The sequence below is a fragment of the Mastigoproctus giganteus genome, chromosome 2, assembly GCF_048544385.1.
Source record: "Mastigoproctus giganteus isolate SK-2022 chromosome 2, ASM4854438v1, whole genome shotgun sequence".
NCBI lineage: Eukaryota > Metazoa > Arthropoda > Arachnida > Uropygi > Thelyphonidae > Mastigoproctus > Mastigoproctus giganteus.
Window position 1 is genome coordinate 267,808,004 of NC_143576.1, and position 23,183 is coordinate 267,831,186.

General features: G+C 35.8%; 1 protein-coding gene across 1 annotated transcript in view; it reads right to left on the reverse strand.

The window, feature by feature from the left end:
* LOC150090459 (mitochondrial tRNA-specific 2-thiouridylase 1) overlaps positions 1 to 23,183 on the reverse strand; it is a 190,487-nt gene that overhangs the window by 93,688 nt on the left and 73,616 nt on the right. Inside the window, exons 5-6 of the mRNA XM_090390324.1 lie at positions 18,659 to 18,831; positions 1,979 to 2,099 (exon numbers count right to left, since the gene is read on the reverse strand). Of these exons, the coding sequence (XP_090246450.1) occupies positions 1,979 to 2,099; positions 18,659 to 18,831 (294 nt within the window). The remainder of the gene's footprint in view (positions 1 to 1,978; positions 2,100 to 18,658; positions 18,832 to 23,183) is intronic.

Consider the following 23,183-nt stretch of genomic DNA (forward strand, 5'->3'; position numbering starts at 1 on the left):
AAAAGTGCAAATGTATCTCCAATACATAAGGGCGGCTCTAAGAGTGAAGTGGGAAATTATCAACCTGTCAGTCTGACTTCAGTGGTAGGGAAAATCATGGAGGCAATGATCAAGGGTGGAATTCAGGATCATTTGGATCAAATTGAAATTCTCAGGATACTCAGCATGGTTTTGTAAAGGGAAAATCATGTTTAACAAATCTGGTTCGCTATTTTGAAAGGGTCACTCATGAGCTGGATTTAGGGAATAATTACAACATTGTTTATTTAGATTTCAGCAAAGCTTTTGACTCAGTTCCATATCAGCGGTTGCTTTATAAGCTGGAACAGATTGGAATCACTGGGGAAATCCTTAGATGGATAGCAGGATGGCTTCAGGGCAGGAGGCAGAGGGTTGTAATAAATGGCTATTCCTCAGATTGGGTTGATGTAAGAAGTGGGGTTCCCCAAGGATCAGTATAAGGACTGTTGTTTTTAATTTTCATAAACGATATCGATGAAAGGATAGAGGGCGTAATGTCTAAATTTGCAGATGATGTTAAAATTGGTAGAGTAGTTAATGATCACTGTCAAGCTGAGCTTCTTCAGAGAGACCTAGATAGACTTCAGGAATGGTCAGAAAAATGGCAGCTATGCTTTAATCCAATAAAGTGTAAGGTATTATACCTAGGAAACAGTAATCCCAAAATAACTTATTCACTTGGTGGAGTTCAACTAAAGCTAGTACTGGAGGAAAGGGACTTGGGTGTTACGATACGGTCAGATATGAAATTCTCTGAGCATTGTAAACAGGTTGCAAGGAAGGCCCATGGTGTCCAATCAATGATCTATCAAACTTTTGCAAGTAGAGATAGGGACGTGATAATCCCATTATATAAGACTTTTGTTAGACCACACTTGGAATGCTGTGTTCAAGTATGGAGACCACACCTAAAGAAAGACATCGAGCTTCTTGAAAGGGTGAAAAGAAGAGTAACTCGCCTGGTGAGATCGGCAAAAGGGTGTCCATATGAAGAAAGACTTCGAATATGTGGCTTTCAGAGTTTGGAAATTAGACACCTTAGAGGAGATTTGATTGAGGTGTTTAAGGCTGTGAGAGGCATCAGTAAAATGAATGAGGACGGAATTTTCAAGGTTATAAATGATGCTAGAACTAGGGGACATAAATTCAAATTACGGCGGGGGGGGGGTGAATATTTAGATTGGACTGCAGGAAGTTTTATTTTAGCCAACGAGTTATAAATTACTGGAATAAGTTGCCTGCATGGGTGGTAGAGGCTGACAGTTTTGGGAAATTCAAAGGTCATCTGGATAGTACCTTCGGGTCAGAGAAGCACATAGGATGACAGGTTTAATTTCCTTTTCTTTTACTAATTATTATTATTATTTATTTATTTTATTTTATTGTTTCTTTTTTATCATTTTTTTATTCGTTTTTTTTTTTTTGGCCGGTGCAGCATAAGCCACAGGCTTTCTTGCACCATGTGGCCATTTCTAATACTAATACTAACTACAAATGCTTATTGCGTACACAATCAGTTTTTGACATATTCCTTCTGGGTCTTTGATAAAAAAAAAGTGAGAAAGAGTTGATAATATCTGGACATCTGAGAAACATTAAGAAATAACAAATTAGCAAATCAAATTTGTGTGTGTGTGCACACTAAATTTGATTTGCTAATTTTAACTCTCTCTGTCTCTCACTCTCAAGTGCATGCGCACATGAGAGAGAGAAAGTACTATAAAGATGGATAATGTTATAATAAAGTAATGATATAAAAGATATAACTGAACCTCTTTTTAAGCTTAATTTTATCATAAAACTATTAACAGAAATAGATCAAGTTCATATTTTCAGACTTTGCATGAAAAACAATTTTAAATATTGTATTTATATGATTAAAGTTTGCCACTTTGCTTATTATTGCTTTTCAGATTAAAAAAAAAAAAAATGTAAAAAAAAAAGTTATCTTACAGACCTGAATGCTGAGCAATAATTTCTCTGGTCTCAACATTTATGAAGCTGCCAGATTTTGGTTTGATATAATTTTCAATAAACTTCTGAAAATTTCGTCGACCAATGAAACATATTCCTGCACTCTATTAAAAGGAAACATTTTCTTATGAACTGTATCATATTTCTAAGTCAAAGACAGATTTTATCATCAATTCTGATGCTGAATTTTAAAGATGAAGATATCATATATTATGAATATATAACAGCATCAGTTTATTAAGTTAACAAAGTATCTATAAAGTGTTTAAAAAACAAAAGGAGATAGTAACCAAAAGACTGATGTTATTAAACTCATTTCTTCATGGCTTCATTTCAATTCAATTACTTCTGGAAAACTAATTCACCCATTAACCTTGAAAATTTAGATAATATATCCAGTTTTGCATCATCAACTTTGCTGTTGAAAAGGGATTGGACTGTCATGAACATGCATGAATGGTTCATTTCAGCAATATGCAGCTTTGGCTATTGTTCACACAGTTGCTTGGCATGAATTTTAAAATTTTGTGGTAAGAATAAGGTCTAGTATCTGTGGGATCATCTGGAGGGGTGTATGTAAACAGGTTCAGCAACCAATAAATCTTAAACAGCTCATTCTTTAGCAGGAATGAAATGAAATAACATAAACAGAGATTAGGCAAGTTTTCATATTTTGCCAGAGAAGTTATTATTTATTTATTATTATTTATATTTCATAATAATTTTCATTTGGTTTCCTGCATGGAAGTCAGGGTCAATGACATTTTTATAGTAGGACTGTAGTTTGGTAGCCATACATTAAATTATAAGTTTTTATTTTTGATCAAACTACCATGAATAATAAGGGAAAAGGGGGGGGGAGGGAGGACCTCTCTTTTCTTGGAAATTTCTATTTACAGCACTTGTCTACAGAAAACTGAACTACAATATTCACTGCTTTTTTTTTTTTTTATGTTTCTGAGAAATTAATTAAAGGTGAGTAATGTGTACATGCATAATATATTACATATTATGCTTGTTCCAAATATATTACATAAATATGAGCTAATGAGACTTGTGGCCGAAAAGAAAAATGTGTGGGATGCATATAAATTATCAGGTGACACAGAAGCATATGGTAGATATAAGCTAGTCCAGTGGTTTTCAACTGGGGTGCCGCAACAACATTCCAGGGGGGGCCATGTAATTTGGGTTAAGTTACTTAAACTTATTATTATTTTTTAATTTATATATTTATTTCATTATAAAAAGGTATATGGTATCTTTTTATTATAATGAAATAAATAAATCATGGAGGGTGGAGTGTAACAGTATGAAAAGGAAGATAAAGTTGATTATGGATCAGGGACACTGCATTAGCAAAATGTACTCTACAGCCATAATATGTATATACAGTAATACCCCGAAGTTACGCGATAGGTGGGTCCGACGAAAATCGCGTAAGTCGAATTCGCGTAAGTCGGGGTACAACTTTGCATATAAATACATATAAATTTTGCTTAATTGGGACCAAGGACTAACAAAAACACTAGTTTAGAAGAAAAATATTAATAAAATTGCAGTTCTTTATACATATTAATACAAAATATGTATTAAAAAAACAAATGACTTACGTTAAAAAGTTATTTCGATGTCGATGGCTTCATAAAATCTAACAAATTCGTCTGACGACACAGCGCGTTCTTTTTTTCAAGCAGAATTTCTTCGTAGCAAGCTAATAATTTTTTTATTCCTTGCTTTGTAGCTATAACGCGTTCTTCGTTGGAGTCTGTTTTCTAAAATTTTTAAGCCCTTTACAATTGAGCCCTTTTCAATTTTCAACCTGTCAAGTTTGCAATTGTCATGTGCTTTTCGCCGTTGCTTCATTTAGGCCTGTAGCACGTGCAATATCACATGGTCTTTCATTTCGCTCAAAGCGTTTCACAATTTCATATTTTTTCTCTATCGACAGAGGCGGACTGGCCATAAGCCTTACCGGGGAAACCCTGGTGGGCCAGTGTGATTTTGGCCATAAACCATAGTGCGAGGCCACTATAAATTTTCCCGGGTAAGAATTTTTGACCCAGTCCACCTCTGTTTATCGATAATTGCTTTTCTTTTTCTCTCTGAATCTGCAGTGTCTTCACCAGTACGCTTCCTTTTCACACCTTTTAAGTATTTTACTCATTTTTAGGGAATAAAGCACAATTACAAAACGAGGAGGCACGCTTGATACGCATAAACAAAGCTGCGCGCATGTAGCAACTGAATAAACAACACCATAAAGGCAGAGATACACTATTAACACCTCACATTTCTAGGGGTTACTACCATAAAACAATAAAAAATCCAGTTGCGTTTCTGCTAGTGAAATCTGTTATAAACTGTTAGTAAAGTCGATCTAATTGCATTTGCGATTATACCGATAGCTGGAATTGTGTTGGAAATGTGTTTCCCCTTCACTGATATAAAAAACATAAAAGCTGCAAAGTTGAATTTTGTTCATCTTTCGCTCTCATTCTCCGCCGTCGTACCGTATATCGATAACATATGAAAAACGACCTTGAAGATAGTGGGCGGCAGCGTTGCCAAACGAAAAAATCAAGAACCGCGTAACTCTGAGTTCGCGTAAGTCGGGGTAGCGTAAGTCGGGGTATTACTGTACATAAAAATATATTGTACGTAGAAAGTGTGAACAAAATTTTTGTTTAAACCTATTGAATCTACGGTATACACCAGAAGTGAACTCGACTAAATGGATAAGGAATGTAGCGATATATGGTATGGAAAAGAAAGAGAGGAAATAAAAATAAAAATAAGAAATGAAAAGGCGACCAAAATAAGATTACATTGCAGTATTTTTCAATTTCAGTGTCTTCATCAGAGGCCATCCATTGAAATTATAAGAAAGACAGAACATGTCTTTGAAATACAGAACATGTTTCTGACATGTTCTGTATGTTATGGTAAACATGTGCTGTAGCCACATGTTGAGAATGAAATTTTTAAATTTTGTGGTAAGAATAGGGTCTAATAAATTGTGCCAATAAATGTAATTATATTACGTAATTATTACGGTTCGGATTTTTATGACCTTAAAAATGTCAAAACATGATGAAAATATGTCATTAAATTTAACCAAATATGACCTTAAACATGACTAAATAATTTACCTTTACGTACCGTATCAATGATAATATTTACTTTTTTTATTCTTTTAATAAAACAACTTGTTATACAAATTTCTAACAAGTAATATAATGAAAATATCACAATTAGCAAGTTTTTTTTTTGTAATATAAACATTAAAATAATTTTTTTAAAATACAAAAACCAAAATGTATAGGCTAAGGTACTAGGCTACTAACACTTAAGTTGTTAAGTACTTTCCATCAGCAATACCTGTATCCACTCCAAATGTTTTGGAGTTAATCTTCTATCATCTGCTAATATTCGCTTGTAAGCATAGAAGGACCTTTCAACATCAAAAGATGTGATCGGGGCAAAATTAAATGCCTTAATGACATTGGGAGCTAGAGGAAGTCCTTCAACGGCCGTATCCTTTAAAACTTGGGAAATTTTGCATATGCAAAAAGCATACCAAAGGAACCTCGTGAGGTACAGAAATGATGAAGGAAACAAAACGGTACAGAGGGACTTTATTCAAAAATGGCAACACAGCACAGGCTGCAATGATACAGATGCATCACTGCGAAAGGTGAATCTAGCAACAGTTGCATGATTAGTTTAATCCAGAACCTTTGATGCAAGGAGAGACAATTTAGATGGTTCATCTGAATCAAGCTTTCCAACGATAAAATTAGCTATATCCTTCACAATCCGTGGTTTCGTAAACTAAACCCCACACACAGCTGATTCCAATATGTTCGCGAATATATTTTTTAGACACTGCAAGTAATAAGTAAATAAAGAAATAAATTAATTATTTAAAATATAGCCTACACAACGTTCAGTCTTTTGGATTTTATTAAATAATAAATTATTTAATAAAATCAATGAGAGCATACCGATTTATAGCAGTCCTCAAGGTAATTTTTTTGCAACGTTGATTCGTCAGGAATTTTTCGGGAGCAGTATTTTTCCAAGAAGCTTTTGAAGACTGGATCGTTCACTTTGTTCCAAGGAATGTTTGGGGCAACCACTGCTTGGCATAAATCGGCAAAGAATGGATCTAGTGTTCTTTGGTTTTCTGCAGTAAGCAGCTGCTGTGTAGTACGCAAGCCCTGAAATTGTCCTTACGTTCACTTCATGCAAAGCAGTAGTGTTATCCTGTTGTAATTGGATACTTTCACACACGGAACCTTAAAAATGTATTTATATATATTTATTTAAGATTATTTATAAAAATTATTATTATTTTCTGATTTATATGAAAAAACTAAATATGTATGAGCATTAAATTTGGAATGTCCATATATCGAAGCATCCAAAAATAAAAATTATGATAGATCTATTACCAGGTAATTAACGATGGTAGTGTGAAAGGCTGTTGTTATTTGGTTTTTAGGAGCATTGGCAACTAAGGCCATATTGCGGTGATATGCGGTGGTCATTTCCTGACCTTTTCGCCGGTCTAATCAAGAAACGTGTGCTATGCACTGCTGCTCCTGCCCACCTGGCTACAGAGACACCTCGTGTGAAAGGCATCATTTCGTCTGTATCTCATATTATGCTGTTCTTTCCAAACGAGTTGCCTATGTATTGCACTACCTCGAATAAGTAATACTTCGCTAATAGAGAAGACTTGTTACTTGTCTTACCATCACCCACTGATGAAAAGCCAACTACCTTTGAAACGGTGCCGTCTGAGTGATTTTTTTTTTTTTTTTTTTTATGAAAACCCCAAACATGAAAAGTATCAAAACCTATAGTACTTAGTACCGTGCATGGGTTGAAGGTGAAGTATGGAGGGGAGGGGGTGGATGCCGGAAACTTTGCTCTAGAGACTAAACATGGGTTTCACCACTTCAAGCCTCCAATAAGCAAAGTGGTGGTATTTCACCGGTTGATGAAAGTCATCTACCACCTTGATACTCACTGAGAATAAGTAACAATAGTCTATTAGTATTAGTATAAGTAACGCTTCACTAATTAGCATTAGCATTAGTAGAGGCATATGATGCAAGAAAGCAAGCATCAGCATCAGCCAAAAAAAAAAAAAAAATACAACCACTCCTCCCATTTCACCCCTCCGTTCGTTCGAAATACCTGTCCAGCTGAGCCTTATATTTGTTTAGGCTATCAACTTCAACAACAAGTGATGGAGGTCTATTCCACAAACCAACTGCCCGCTGGCTCAAGGCAAATTTCTGCACATCTATCCGACATCCGTCCTTCCTCAATTTGAATTTATGCCCTCTCAGGTGATTATTCTGAGCAAGAGGAAGAATACCATTGGCATTGAGCATGCTCAAGCCATTCAAAGCCTTATACACCTCTATCAGATCACCTCGCCGATGCCTAGTCTCCAGACTCTGTAATTTGCAAAACTTAAGCCTTTCTTCGTAAGAGCAACCCTTTGTTCCATTCACTAATCTTGTTGCCCTTCTCTGTACTCGTTCCAGCAGCTCTACATCCTTCTTGAAATGAGGCCTCCAGACCTGTATACAGTACTCAAGGTGTGGCGTGACCAATGCCTTATACAAGGGAATAACCACATCCCTGTCCCTGCTAGAAAAATTCCTGTATATCATTGACAAGACACCACGAGCTACTCTTGCAGCTCGTCTGCACTGCTCAGAGAACTTCATATCTCCCTGCACAATTACCCCCAGGTCCTTTTCATTCTCTACCACTGTCAGCGTAGTACCACAGAGTTGATACGTTGATCTGGGGTTACTGTTTCCAATATGTAGTACTTTACATTTGTCAATGTTAAACTTCATTTGCCACCTCTCAGCCCATCTGCTCAACCTTTCCAGATCCTGTTGTAGCAGCATAGCATCAGTAGTGTCCTTATCAACCCTGCCAACCTTTGTATTGTCTGCAAACTTGGACATTAAGCTTGATATACCATCATCAATATCATTTATAAATACAGAAAACAACAATGGACCCAACACTGAACCCTGAGGAACTCCACTAATAACATTAGTCGGCGTTGAGCAGTGTCCATTGATTACCACTCTCTGTCTTCTGCCACTCAACCATCCCTTTATCCATAGCAGCAATTTGCCTCCAATGCCATTTGTCATGGAAGACTGCTCCAATTTGTGCAGCAGTCTTCCATGTGCAACAGTATCTAAAGCCTTTCTAAGATCCAAATATATAATATCAAAGTTATTCCCTGCATCCAGTTCTTTTGTGACTACATCATAGTATCCAATCAAATTGGTCAGGTAAGACCTGCCTTAACAAAACCATGCTGTGTCTGAGCTATAACTGAATTCTTGTCCAGATGATTCTGCAGTGCTTCTTTAACCAGTGCCTCCATTAATTTTCCTGGAACCGAAGTCAAACTAACAGGTCTATAATTACTTGTGTCAGCCTTTGATCCTCCTTTGTGAATTGGGGTTACATTTGTTGATACAAAATATTCATTTAGTTTGTTAGCTACCTGAGCAGGATCATCAACAGTTGACCCATCGATATCAAGTGGACCAATCTGATTCATCCCCTTCTTTCTAGAGTTTACATAAGTAAAGGACTCTATTCTGTTTTTCTTTGCATCCTTTGCCAAGGATTTCTCATAATCTGCCTTTGCCTGCCTAATCTCCTTTGTGACTTGGTTACAGACCAACTTATATCTATCATAGGCTTCCATGTCACCCATTAATTTGTATGTATCCCATGCATTTTTCTTCTCTGCCATATGTCTCATTAGTTCATCTGACATCCACTTAGGCCTGAACCTTGAACAATATTTCTTGGTTGGTATGTAAAGCATGGTAGCTTTGAAGATTAGTTCCTTGAATGCTTCCCATTTTGAATTTGCTGTTGGTAACATCATCAGTTGGTCCCACTGTATAGAATTTAAATACTGTCTCAGACCATCATAGTCACCTTTACGAAAGCAAAAACCCTTCCCTTTACCTCTGATGGTAGTTACCTCCTTGAGTAAATCCCACTTCAGCACACTGTGATCACTGCCACCTAGTGGTTCCTTTATCTGCAGATTCTTAATGCATGAAGAATCACTACTGATAATCAGATCAAGAGTATTACTCCCTCTAGTTGCCTCCCGAACATGCTGGTGTAGAAAACAATCATCCAATAAATCCACAAAAGCCTTGCTAGTGTGTGAGTGACCAACCCACAAATTCCAGTCAATATCTGGGAAATTAAAATCCCCCATTATAAGACTCTCTGATTTACTGGCCCATTCTATTTCTCTGTACAGTATCTTATTATACTCATCAGAGTCATTAGGCCTATAGCACACTCCTACTCTCAATTTTGATTTACCTATGCTTTTGTCACACCAAACTGACTCGACACTTCCCTGTCCATCGATGTCGACTGGCTTCACTTCCTTGGATTTAATGTGTTGCTTAACTAATAGCATAACCCCTCCTCCCTTCCTATCCTGTCTATCCTTTCTGTAGACGTACTCCCCAAATTCCAGTTCTGCATTCCTTATATCTGTGTGACACCACGTCTCTGATATCCCAACAATATCTGCCTTTGATGTTTTGAGCAATACCTCAAATTCATCAAATTTATTTACTAAATGCCTAGAATTGGTGTACATGCAAGTATACATGCACCTGTTTCTATTCTTAGCAACCCTAACACAACCCATGTGTTTACTTCTATCGCAATGACTTCCAGCAGTCTCTGAAATATCCTACATCTTGTTTTTCAGGCTTCTGCTCATTCCAATAGAAGCAGTGCAAGAATCACTTCCACCTCTGCCAGTGGCTACTGTTAATCTATTAATCTTTGTCTTCCACCAAGCTAGCAGTTTTCCGACCCACCTAACACTGCCTCGATAGCATCAGCAAATATTCTTGCACCCTTTCTATTTAAGTGTATCCCATCCCTGTAGAAGCAATCTCTCCTGTTAACAAGTACAGTCCAGGCTGAAAAAAATTCTACCCCTTGAGCCTTGCTCATCTTTCCAGGGCCGAATTGATCGACAAGGCTCTCATCATATACTCCCTCCTATTGTGTCTGGGCAGAATTGCAGACACTTTCAAATTCAACCCTACTTCACGGCTTTTTTTCAACAGTGACCTGTACTTGTTAAGTAATTCCGCTGGTCTCCTACTCTTAATATCATTAGTGCCAACATGTACAACTATATCACCTTTTGTGCCCTTAAAAGATGATATCCGCTCTACAACGTCTTCAACCTTTGCCCCTGGCAAGCATACTCTGGTCCTGTTCCACCTATCCTTTTTACAAAGCATGTTCCCCTTTCCCCGACAATAGAGTCACCAACAACTACTAGTTTTCTCTATTAGTGAAATTCTCTAATTCTTCACTAATTCTCTATTAGTGAAGCGTTACTTATTTGAGGTAGTGCCATACATGGGCAACTCGTTGTAGGAACAGCACAATATGAGATAGAGACGAAATGATGCCTTTCACACTACGATCGTAGTTTTATTTAAAAGTTATCTATGGTGTATCCACACTGATATTATATTTATTAATTAATTTCTGTACATCTTTATTGGACACTTTACAATATATTATTTTTCCATCCATTTGGTATGTGTCTTTAGACTCATTTACAAAAGAAATCCATTTTCTAAAAACTTCAATTTTGCTTGATTTTGGCTTCCTTTTGCCAACAGATGAAGTTTCTACTGTATAAAATAAGTTGAACGAATAATTCGTTGAACTCAGTATAAGGCGAAACTACTGTAAAGTTTTAAATTATAGCTAAAATTACGCTACTGTGTTGTTGTGAGTGACTAAAGAGCCAATTAAAATAACTTTGAGATTTAGCTGCTCATGCCCGCCCACACTGGAATGTGAAATGATTAAATGTAAATTCCCACGGTTTTTTAGAAATAAATTTTAAAAATCAATCTGATAAATAATTTTTCAATTATCGTAAGACAAAATATGAAAGTTTTATGTCAACAAGTATAAAATATGAAGAAATATGAAATTATAAACACACATCTTTAGGATTCTCAGACCATGTAACATGGACAGATTAAGTTTCTTGCCTTTATGTAAACAAAAAATGAATAAGATAATACATAAAAATCTGAACCCTAGTAATTATATTACGTAGGGCATACAGATCATGGATAACCTTACAGAAGCAAGTAAAAAGAATTGAAAAAACTAAAGTAATGAATATCGGAAAGAAAGGGACTTACAGTTACCTTGTAAAATTGACCAAAGGACCAAGATGGTGGCGTGCCAGCATATTTATGTGTAGGTACGTTAGCGACTGCTAGCGTTAGAAAATTACATTTATTGGCACAATTTATTAGACCTTATTCTTACCGCAAAATTTTAAAATTTCGATCTCAACACATGGCTACAGCACACATGTACCATAGCATACAGAATATGTCGGAAACAGAAGCTGTTGTTGTTGTTGTTTGGTTTTTAGGAGCATTAGCAACTAAGGCCATATTGCTCCGGAATATGCGGTGGTCATTCACTGACCTTTCCGCATCCTCCGCATTTGGTGGTGACGGGCTCGAACCCCGGTCTAATCAAGAAGCATGGGGTACACACTGCTGCTCCTTCCCACCTGGCTACGGAGGCACCACGGAAACAGAAGCAACAACGGTTAAGGAAAAGAAAGCCTGCACGAGAAGCATGCAAAAGTTCGATGAAATTTACCGGTAAAAGTACTTTTCCGCAATGGCATTTGTATTGTTGCTCGCTCGGTTAAAAGATGGTTGGTGTTATCGGTCTGGAGTAGAAGTTGAATCCCATGGGAGATTGAAACCCTCCCGAAGTGGAGGAGGGTAACCTGACCTTTTTTCTTTAGAATCACTAACTGAATTAACTAATTGAATCACGAACAGAGTCATATTGGAAGTGCTGGCATCGTAAAAAATGTTCGTAATGTAGTTTCACCAGTAAACGTTTTCGAAAATTGCTGTGCTTCTTGTGTGGGCTTCTCTTTTTTTTTTCTTAATAAACAATTTATCAATTAGTCCACCAGTGATTCTAAAGAAAAAAGGTCAGGTTACCCCTCCACTTCGGGAGGGTTTCAATCTCCCACGGGATTCAATTTCTACTCCTGACCGATAACACCCACTGTCTGTTTACCAAACGAGCAACAATAGAAATGCGGTTATGGCAAAGTATTTTTACTGGTAAATTTTATTGAACTTTTGTGTGCTTCTCGTGCAGGCTTTCTTTACCTTCACCACAAGAACATTGCCATCTTTCTCATAATTTCAGTGGATGGCCTTTGATGAAGACACTGAAATTGTGAAAAGCACTGCAATGTAATCTTATTTTGGTCGCCTTTTCATTTCTAATTTTTAATTTCCTGTCTCTTTCTTTTTTCATACCATATATCGCTACATTCCTTATCCATTTAGTCGAGTTCACTTCTGGCGTATACTGTAGATTCAATAGGTTTAAACAAAAATCTTCTTCTTCACACTATATATATATATATATATATATATATATATATATATATATAGTGTATATATATTTTATATATGTATAAAATTTGCATTATGAATTGTAATTTTGTTTATAGCTATAATATGATAGCATAGCTTAATTTATTATGGTACTCACCTTTTTTTATAATCTGCAATTGATGTTTGAATAGGGTGGATGATAATTTTAATTTAAATTAGAAGTAAGTAAGCTGGGGTTTAAAAACAGAAGTTAAAATATGCGCAAGGAAGTAGAAGTGCACGTCTTCGTCCTTGGTTGTCAATATTAAAGTTGAAAATAAATGGTTAACACTGGAGGCCAATAGCCATAACAAGTGGCTTTCGTTATCCACGTCTTCAGTTGGCAATGATGGGTTGAGAGTGAACACGTGTATTTAAGAAAGCTAAGTTCCCATGATGCTCCTGGTTACATATGGAAATCTCAGGTGCATGAGATTCCAAGCCGGTGCAATGTTGTAAGGTAGTTTGATATTTATTACTTGGATTTTGGAATGGCGGTGGAACCATTCTATGACTAGGGCTTCATATTGGAAGATTTTAAAACTGGATTTTAGTTTGATAATGGGAATGGCTGAGTCTACTAAGGGGGTGTGATTGTGAGATTGAACATGTGATGCAAGTTCTGTGTTGGTTTGGCCTGTCTTAAAACTGTTGTAGTCGTACGCACGTGTGTTTGATTTTTTAATAGAACCATATTTTGAAGTTGTTTGTGCTACCAATGTAACATGCATTGCAGTTAAGTTGACATTTTATTAGGTAAATAATATTGTTCATATCGCTGATATGATATTTTTGTGTGTCTTTGCATGAATTAAATAATGAGCCAAGTTTATTATAAGTTGAGAATGTGAGAGTGATGTCGGTACCTTTGAATATGCGGCGGAACTGATTGTAAAAATTACTATGGTAAGGTAGGATAATACGTAGATAATTATTAGAGGTGTGTTTGGGTGGATTGTTAATATTATTTTGGACGGTGAAAATGGTTTGTTGAATTAATTGAGTGGGATACCTTCTAGATATGAATTTTGTTGTAAGATATTGAAGTTCATGATTGAGATCATTTTGTGTAGAACTGTATTTGTAGCATTGTAAATCTGATTATAAAGAACGGCTTTTTTTATGTTAAGCAAGTGGTGCGAATCAAAATGTAGGTACTTGCCAGTATGAGTATTTTTTCTGAAAATTCTTGTTCCTAGTTTGGTGTCATTCCTATATATGGTGAGGTTCGGAAAATTAATTTGTCTGTTTTCTTCAAGTTCTAGGGTGTATTTTAATCTATTGTGTACTGAATTGAATTTAATGAAAAGATTGTCTATTGTGGATTTTGGTCCTATTAAAAGAATGTCATCTGCATATCTTATAAATAATTTTATATCTGTGGGGTATGGTTGTAGTACATAGTTTTCTATTGAAGTTAGGTAAATTTCAGAAAGGGAGGCTGAGACCCCCAATCCCATAGGTAATCTGTATATTTGCTGGTATATCTGATTGAGAAATCAAAAATATCTAGCATCTAATAAAAAGGTTGTAAGTTCTAGAATACTATTAATTGAAAGGGAAGTGCGATTGGGTAAGGTATTATCGCTGTTAAGAAATTACATAGAGTTTGTAATGTTGAAGGTAAATGTACATTAGTGTACAATGAGACTATATCGAATGATGCTATTATGTCGTTGTGGGTTGTTGTAATAATAAATAACCACCCGGATAAATGGAGATTAATAGACCAAAGCAATTCAATTCTTATTTCTAGACTTAAATTCCAACCCAACATAAATAAACAACAGTTAAGTAACTTACAAAAAATACGGAATAACCCAAATATTATAGTTCAAAAAGCCGACAAATGCGACACCATAGTAATAATTAATAAAAAAAATACATATAAAAAATGGAATTGATACTCTCCGACTAAGAAACATATAAACTAGACAATACATATAATATTTCTAAACATAAAAACAAACTAGACATCATTCTAAGAAAATTAAGGTCAAACAATGAAATCAACTAACACATCTTACAACAAATTGGCATCCGGAACAACATTTTACCACATATGTATGGAATTACCAAACTTCATAAACCCAACCACCCACTACGACCTATAATATCTTTCAGTAAATTGGCCTTCACTAATTTATCTTCTTTTCTAGTTAAAATCATCTCCCCCCCTCACCAGATTCTCGAAATTCAAAGTAAACAATACCTCCCAAACATTTGATAAAATAAAACATATTACAATAACCAACAACGACATAATAGCATCGTTTGATGTAGTCTCATTGTACACTAATGAGATTTACCTTCATTGTATATTGTACACTAATATACATTTACCTTCAACATTACAAACTCTTAACAGACGATAATACCTTACCCAATCGCACTTCCCTTTCAATTAATAGTATTCTAGAACTTACAACCTTTTTATTAGATGCTAGATATTTTCAATTTCTCAATCAGATATACCAGCAAATATACGGATTACCTACGGGATTGGGGTTCTCAGGCCCCCTTTCTGAAATTTACCTAGCTTCAATAGAAAACTATGTACTACAACCATACCCTCTAGATATAAAATTATTTATAAGATATGCAGATGACATTCTTTTAATAGGACCAAAATCCACAATAGACAATCTTTTCATTAAATTCAATTCAGTACACAATTGATTAAAATACACCATAGAACTTGAAGAAAACGGACAAATTAATTTTCTGAACCTCACCATATATAGGAATGACACCAAACTAGGAACAAGAATTTTCAGAAAAAATACCCATACTGGCAAGTACCTACATTTTGATTCGCACCACCTGCTTAACATAAAAAAAGCCGTTCTTTATAATCAGATTTACAATGCTATAAAATACAGTTCTACACAAAATGATCTCAATCACGAACTTCAATATCTTACAACAAAATTCATATCTAGAAGGTACCCCACTCAATTAATTCAACAAACCATTTTCGCCGTCCAAAATAATATTAACAATCCACCCAAACACACCTCTAATAATAATCTACATATTATCCTACCTTACCATAGTAATTTTTTACAATCAGTTACGCCGCATATTCAAAAGGTACCAACATTACCCTCACATTCTCAACTTATAATAAACTTGGCTGATTATTTAATTCATACAAAGGCACACAAAAATATCATATCAGCGATATGAACAATATTATTTACCTAATAAAATGTCAACCTAACTGCAATGCATGTTACATTGGTAGCACAAACAACTTCAAAATATGGTTCTATTAAAAAATCAAACACACGTGCGTACCACCATTACAATAGTTTTAAGACAGGCCAAACCAACACAGAACTGGCATCACATGTTCAATCTCACAATCACACCCCCTTAGTAGACTCAGCCATTCCCATTATCAAACTAAAATCCAGTTTTAAAATCTTCCAATATGAAGCCCTAGTCATAGAATGGTTCCCCCGCCATTCCAATCTCCAAGGATTAAATACCAAACTACCGTACAACATTGCACCGGCTTGGAATCTCATGCACCTGAGATTTCCACGTGTAACCAGGAGCATCATGGGAACTTAGCTTTCTTAAATACACGCATTCACTCTCAACCCATCATTGCCAACTGAAGACGTGGATAACGAAAGCCACTTGTTATGGCTATTGGCCTCAAGTGTTAACGATTTATTTTCAACTTTAATATTGACAACCAAGGACGAAGACATGCACTTCTACTTCCTTGTGCATATTTTAACTTCTGTTTTTAAACCCCAACTTACTTACTCCTAATTTAAATTAAAATTATCATCCACCCTATTCAAACATCAATTGCAGATTATAAAAAAAAGGTGAGTACAGTAATAAATTAAGCTATGCTATCATATTAAGTCAATTATAAAAAGTATTTTAAGTAATGTACAATTATCGAATTGTTTATAGCTATATTATTGTAATAACTATCATATAAAATAATTTTTTAATATTATATATATAGATATATATATACAGAGAGAGAATCGGATCGAACAGGCAAAAAATTGAGTAGGAGTGCTCAATTAGGTGCAAAATAAAATAAATTACTTAGGGGTGCCGTTATTAAAAAAAGATCGAAACCACTGAGCTAGTCTGTGATCAAGTCACAAAGGAGTTTAGGCAAGCGAAGGCAGATTACGAGACATCTTTGGCAAAGGATGCAAAGAAAAACAGCAAAGACTACTTTACTTATATCAACTCTAGAAGGAAGGGAATGAATCAGATTATTCAAGTTGACATCGATGGTTCGACTGCTGATTATCCTGCTTAACTATCTGATAAACTGAACGAGTATTTTGCATCTACATTCACACATGAGGAGCTATTCTAATATTCAAATAGTATTTTGCATCTACATTCACCATTAGGAGCTATTCAAAGGAGAAGGCCAGATCTTTATCAAACTCTAACAGGGAGTTAAATGATTTTGTAATAACTGAGAGCAGAGTGGAGGAGAAATTGTGGAAGTTAAACATAAGGCACCTGGGATCATTCTAGTTATATTAAATGAGGTGGCAAAGGAAGTAAGCAAACCCTTAGACATAATTATGAGAGTATCCTTGGACTCAGGGGAGGTCCCTACGGACTGGAGATGTGCAAATGTATCTCCTCCAATTTACAAAGGGGGATTAAAAGGTAACACAAATAATTACAGACTTCTGTAATTTAGCTTCTGTTCTTGGGAAAATAATGGAGTCACTGGTTAAAGAAGCATTGCAAGATCGTCTAGACAAGACTGCATTTATAGCTCAGACACAGCATGGGTTTGTAAAGGTGAAGTCTTCTCTGTCCAATTTAATTGGATGTGGTCACAAAAGAACTGAATGCAATAAATAATTTTGATATCATATACTTGGATTTTAGGAAAGTTTTTGATACTGTTCCACATGGAAGACTACTGTACAAAGTGTAGGTGTGGCATTAAGGGCAAGTTGCTGCAATGGAGTGGGAGAAGACAGAGAGTGGTAATCAATGGACACTGCTCTTCGTGGTCCAATATTATTAATGAAGTCCCCCAGGGTTTGGCGTTGGGATCATTTTTATTTATCAATGATATTTATTTATCATTCATATTTATCAATGATATTGATGAGAGTATATCAGGCTTAATGTCGAAGTTTTCAGATTACACAAAGTTTGGCAGAGTTGTTAATGACAATAATGATTGTTAATGACAATAATGACAGTATGCTACTGCAACAGAATCTAGAAAAGTTGGGCAGATGGGCTGAGAAGTGTAAACTAAAGTTTAACACTGACAAATGCAAAGTACTGCATCTGGGTAGCAGTAACCCCAGAGAAATGTATCACATGTGTGGTACTGCACTCAGGGTAGTGGAGAATGAAAACGACCTGGGGGTAATTGTGCAGTCAGATATAAAGTTTTCTGAGCAGTGCAGACAGGCTGCCAGAGCAGGTCATTGGGTCTTGTCGATGATATATAGGAATTTTGCCAGCAGGGATAAGGAGGTGATTATTCCTTTGTAAAAGGCAATGATCAGGCCACACCTTGAGTACTGCGTACATGTCTGGATGCCTCATTTTAGAAAGGATGTAGAGTTGCTAGAACAAGTATAGAGAAGGGCAACAAGATTATTGAGGGAAACAAAGTGGTGCTCTTACAAAGAAAGGCTTAAGTTCTGCAAATTGCAGTGCCTGGAGACTAGGCACCTGAAAGGTGATCTCACTGAGTTGTGTAAGGCCCTGAATGGTTTGAGCAGGCTCAATGCTGATGGGATGTTTCCTATTGCTCAGATTACAAATCTGAGGGGGCATAAACTGAAATTGAGCACAGACAGTTGTCAAATAGATGTGTGGAAAGTTGCCTTTAGCCAGCGTTGATTGGGTTGAGTGGGTAGTTGATTGCTGGAAAAAACTTCCGTCTGTCATTGTGGAAGTTGATAGTTTAAATAAATTCAAGGAAGAACTGAACAGACGTTTGGAGGAAATGGATGGATGAAATGGAAGTTTTTTGTTTTTTGGCTGATGCTACATAATTTTGCTTTCTTGAATCTAATGCTAATATGTCTGCATATTTATGTAATATATTTTTTTATTTTAATAGGGAAAATTATTACCTCTCTTTTCTTGACAATCCTATTGAGGCCTTCTGCAGAGGCAATTTTTTTGACACAAGACTTGGTGAGTACACCCACTGGAAACATGCAACAACGAAGAGCCCTCTGAGGAATCTGGGATAAAAAAAATGTCTGGTCTTTAACGCTATCTTCACTCAGAAGTAAACTGACTCCTAAAGGAAGACACAGATACAAGTAATCTTTATCACCATTAACAAATAATGGATTTTTTTTTTAATGCATTCAAATTTTACTGGTTTTATGAAATGTACCTTCCACATATTTAGCAGGCCAACAGTAAAACATAACCAAAAAGAAGTTCAGTTTTATGAAACCTTAACAAATGTTTGGTGCATTCCATTTTTTAGTTTATTAATAACAAAGATATACTTCTGTAATACTATCATAGAGGCTTACCTCGATAATATTATTATATAGGTTGATAATATTATTATCAATTTATATAATACAGGAGATTATATAGGTTGATACATGAGAAATTTAATTGTAAAAAAAAAAAAAAAACTGTTGATGTTTGGTTGATGTTTTATGGCACAATGACAATATGAGTTATTGGGAAGGGCTTTTGCTTTTTTTTTAGATCTGCAGTTAGTTTTTAAATTCTATAAAGTGTATGAATTCTAAGGGATTGAATCACATTGGCAAGGATACAACAGCATATTCTGTTGGAAAGCATTCAGGGAAGTAATGGCTTATGGGAAATAAATGTAGAAGCTACTAGGCTTTTCATACCAACTAAGAAACAGTTGGTATAAAACAGGCTTAGACCTAAATGCATTAGATGAATTTATGAGACTTGTGGCAGAGAAGAAAAATGCATGGGATGCAAATAAACTATCGGGTGATACAGAAGCTTATGGTAGGTATAAACTATTGTAATTAAGTCATTAAGGAGATAAGACTTCTTTGCTTATATTAAGAGTAGAAGGAAGAGATTGAATCACATTGATCTTCTTCTTGATGTTGATGGTTTAACGATGATGATGCTCAGATTGCTGATAAATTAAATATGTATTTTGCATCTACATTCATGCATGAGGAGTTCTTTAGGGAGGGAAATGACAAAAGTTCATCAAAATCTAACTGGAAGCTAAATGATTTTGTGATAACCGAGAGGAAGGTGGAAGAGAAATTGTTGTAACTCAACATAAAAAAAGGTGCCTGGTGGGAGATGGGATTTCTCCAATTATATCAAGGGAGGCAGCAAAGGAGGTAAGCAAACCATTAGCTATAATTATAAGAGTAGCTTTGGATTCAGGTGAGGTCCCTGTGAACAGGAGTGTGTGAACAGAAAAGTAAATATAGACAGATATAGTCGCAGCATGGATTTCTTAAGCAGTGATCTTGTTTGACTAATCTGACTGGATACCATGTTGCCACAACAAAGGAACTGTATGCAAAAATTATTTTTATGTCATATACTTGGATTTCAGGAAAATGTTTGATAATGTTGAACATAAAAGACTGCTGTACAAATCAGAGTGGTACAAATCTGGCATTAAGGGCAAACTACTGTTCTGGATAAAGGGATGGTGGAGTTGGAGAAGACAGAGAGTGGTTATCAATGGACATGCACTTCATGGACTAATGTTATTCAGTGCTGGGCCTATTGTTGTTTTCTATATTTATTAATGATAATGATGAAGATCAGATTTAATGTCTAAGTTTGCAGCTGATACAAAGGTTGGTAGGGTGGTTAATTATAGTAGTCAGGGTAAGCTGCTGCAACAAGATCTAAAAAAATTAGACAGATGAGGTGAGTAATGGCAGTTGAAGTTTAACACTGACAAATTCAGGGTACTGAATATGGGTATCAGTAATCCTAGATTAATGTTCCAACTGTGTAGTAGTACACTCACTCTAGTGGATAATGAAAACACATCTTGGGGAGGGGGGGGTAACTGTGCAGTCAGATATGAAGTTATCTGAGCAATGGAGACAAGCTGCTAGGACAGCTCAAAGTTGTGGTATATCAAAGTTCCTATGATATACAGGAACTTTGCTAGGAGGGCCAAGGAAGTCATTATCCTGTTGTATAAGGCAATGATTAAGCCACATGATGAGTACTGCATACAGGTTTGGAGCTCTCATTTTAGGAAGGATGTAGTTCTGCTAGAACAGGTGCAGAGAAGGACAACAATATGGGAAAAAGAAACAAAATAGACTTTTCAAGATAGGCTTCAGTTCTGCAAATTGCAGTGTCTGGAGACAAAGCATTTTCAAGGTGATCTGATTGAGGTGTTTAAGGCTGTGAAAGGACCGAGCAAGCTTAATGCTCAGAATACAGACATAATTATTATTATTATTTTGTTATTTGTTTTTTTTTAGGAGCATTAGCAACTAAGGCCATATTGCTCCGAGATATGCGGTGGTCATTCCCTGACCTTTCCGCATCCTCCGTATTTGGTGGTCACAGGCTCGAACTCCGGTCTAAATCAAGAAGCGTGTGCTACTCACTGCTGCTCCTGCCCACCATACAGACATAAGGGGTCATAAATTCAAATTCAAATTCAGGAAGGATGGTTGTAGGCTAGATGTACGGAGGTTTCCTTTCAGCCTGCAAATGATTCATTGTTGGAAGAAACTTCCATTTGTTGTGGAAGTGGGTAGTTTGAAAAAATTCATGGAACTATACAGATTACTGCAGGTGATGGACAGACGCTCAGGGAATTTTTGTTGTTTTTTAATTTTTTAAATTTTATTATTTTTGGTTGATGCTTTAAAAGTTTGCTTTCTGGCATCACATGCCACTAATGATAATAATAATGCAAAAATATTAAAAATTAAGAAAACCAAAAACTGGAAAATATCAGACATAAAATAAATAAGAAATGTAAGATTTCATACATAAATAAAAACTGGAAAATGCCAAACAAAATAAATAACTGGAAAATTTTCAGACATAAATAAATATGCCAAAGCTTACAGTTATCCAGAGAAGCGCAGCAGTAAGTTTGCTGCTTAAAATATGGTGTAGAACATAATTGTGGTAAAGCATAAATAAGAACAAGGAGTTAGTAAAATATTATTGTTGTAAAAACAAGCAAAAATTTGGAAGAATTTAGTCATTCTTAGAAAAATTTAATCCTTCCACAAATTAATTTTTAGACTGTTATAAAAGAACATAATCGTGGTAAAGCATAAATAAGAACAAGAAGTTAGTACAAAATTATTCGTGTACAAACAAGCAAAAATTTGGAAGAATTTAGTCACTCTTAGAAAAATTTAATCCTTCCGTAAATTAACTTTTAGACTGTTATAAAAACCGGTGTGACATTTGGGAATTGTTTTATTGTTTAACAAACATTGGAGGTCACTGTGCTTCTTTTCGAACTCAGAATGGAACTCTTACAAGCTTTTTTCAATTGGAAATCTATAAATGACTCCAAAGGTTTTCTAGTTTTGCCAGCTTTAATATTAACTGATTTATAATCGTCCTGTTTGTATGATGTTTTATAAAAGAAAGAGTCTAAATGCTGCTTTTCTACTTTAAAAAGAAAGGGTGCAAGAATGTTTGCTGATGCTATCGAGGCAGTGTTAGGAGGGTCGGAAAACTGCTAGATTGGGGGGATACAAGGACTAATAGATTAACAGTAGCCACTGGCAGAGGAGAAAGTGATTCTTCCACTGCTTTTATTGGAATGAGCAGCAGCCTGGAAAATAAGATGCAGGATATTTCAGAGACTGCTGGGAATCATTGGGGTACAAGTAAACACATGGGTTGTGTTAGGGTGGCTAAGAGAAAGAGCAGGTGCATGTATACTTGCGTGTACACCAATGCTAGGAGTCTAGAAAATAAATTTGATGAATTTGAGGTATTGCTCAAAACATCAAAGGCAGACATTGTTGGGATTTCAGAGACGTGGTGTCACACATATATAAGGAATGCAGAACTGGAATTTGGGGAGTACAATGTCTACAGAAAGGATAGACAGGATAGGAAGGGAGGAGGGGTTATGCTATTAGTTAAGAAACACATAAAATCCAAGGAAGTGAAGCCAGTGGACATCGCTGGACAGTGCAGTGTCGAGTCAGTTTGGTGTGACATAAGCATTGGGAGATCAAAATTGAGAGTAGGAGTGTGCTATAGGCCTAATGACTGATGAGTATAATAAGAAACTGTACAGAGAAATAGAGTGGGCCAGTAAATCAGAGAGTGTTATTATGGGGGATTTTAATTTCCCAAATATTGACTGGAATTTGGGGGCTGGTCACTCACACACTAGCAAGGCTTTTGTGGATTTATTGGATGATTGTTTTCTACATCAGCATGTTTGGGAGGCAACTAGAGGGAGTAATACTCTTGATTTGATTATCAGTAGTGATTTTTCATGCATTAAGAATCTGCAGGTAAATGAACCACTAGGTGGCAGTGATCACAGTGTTCTGAAGTGGGATTTACTCAGAGGTAACTACCATTAGGGGTAAAGGGAAGGGGTATTGCTTTCGTAAAGGCGACTATGATGGACTGAGACAGTATTTAAATTCTATACATTGGGATAAA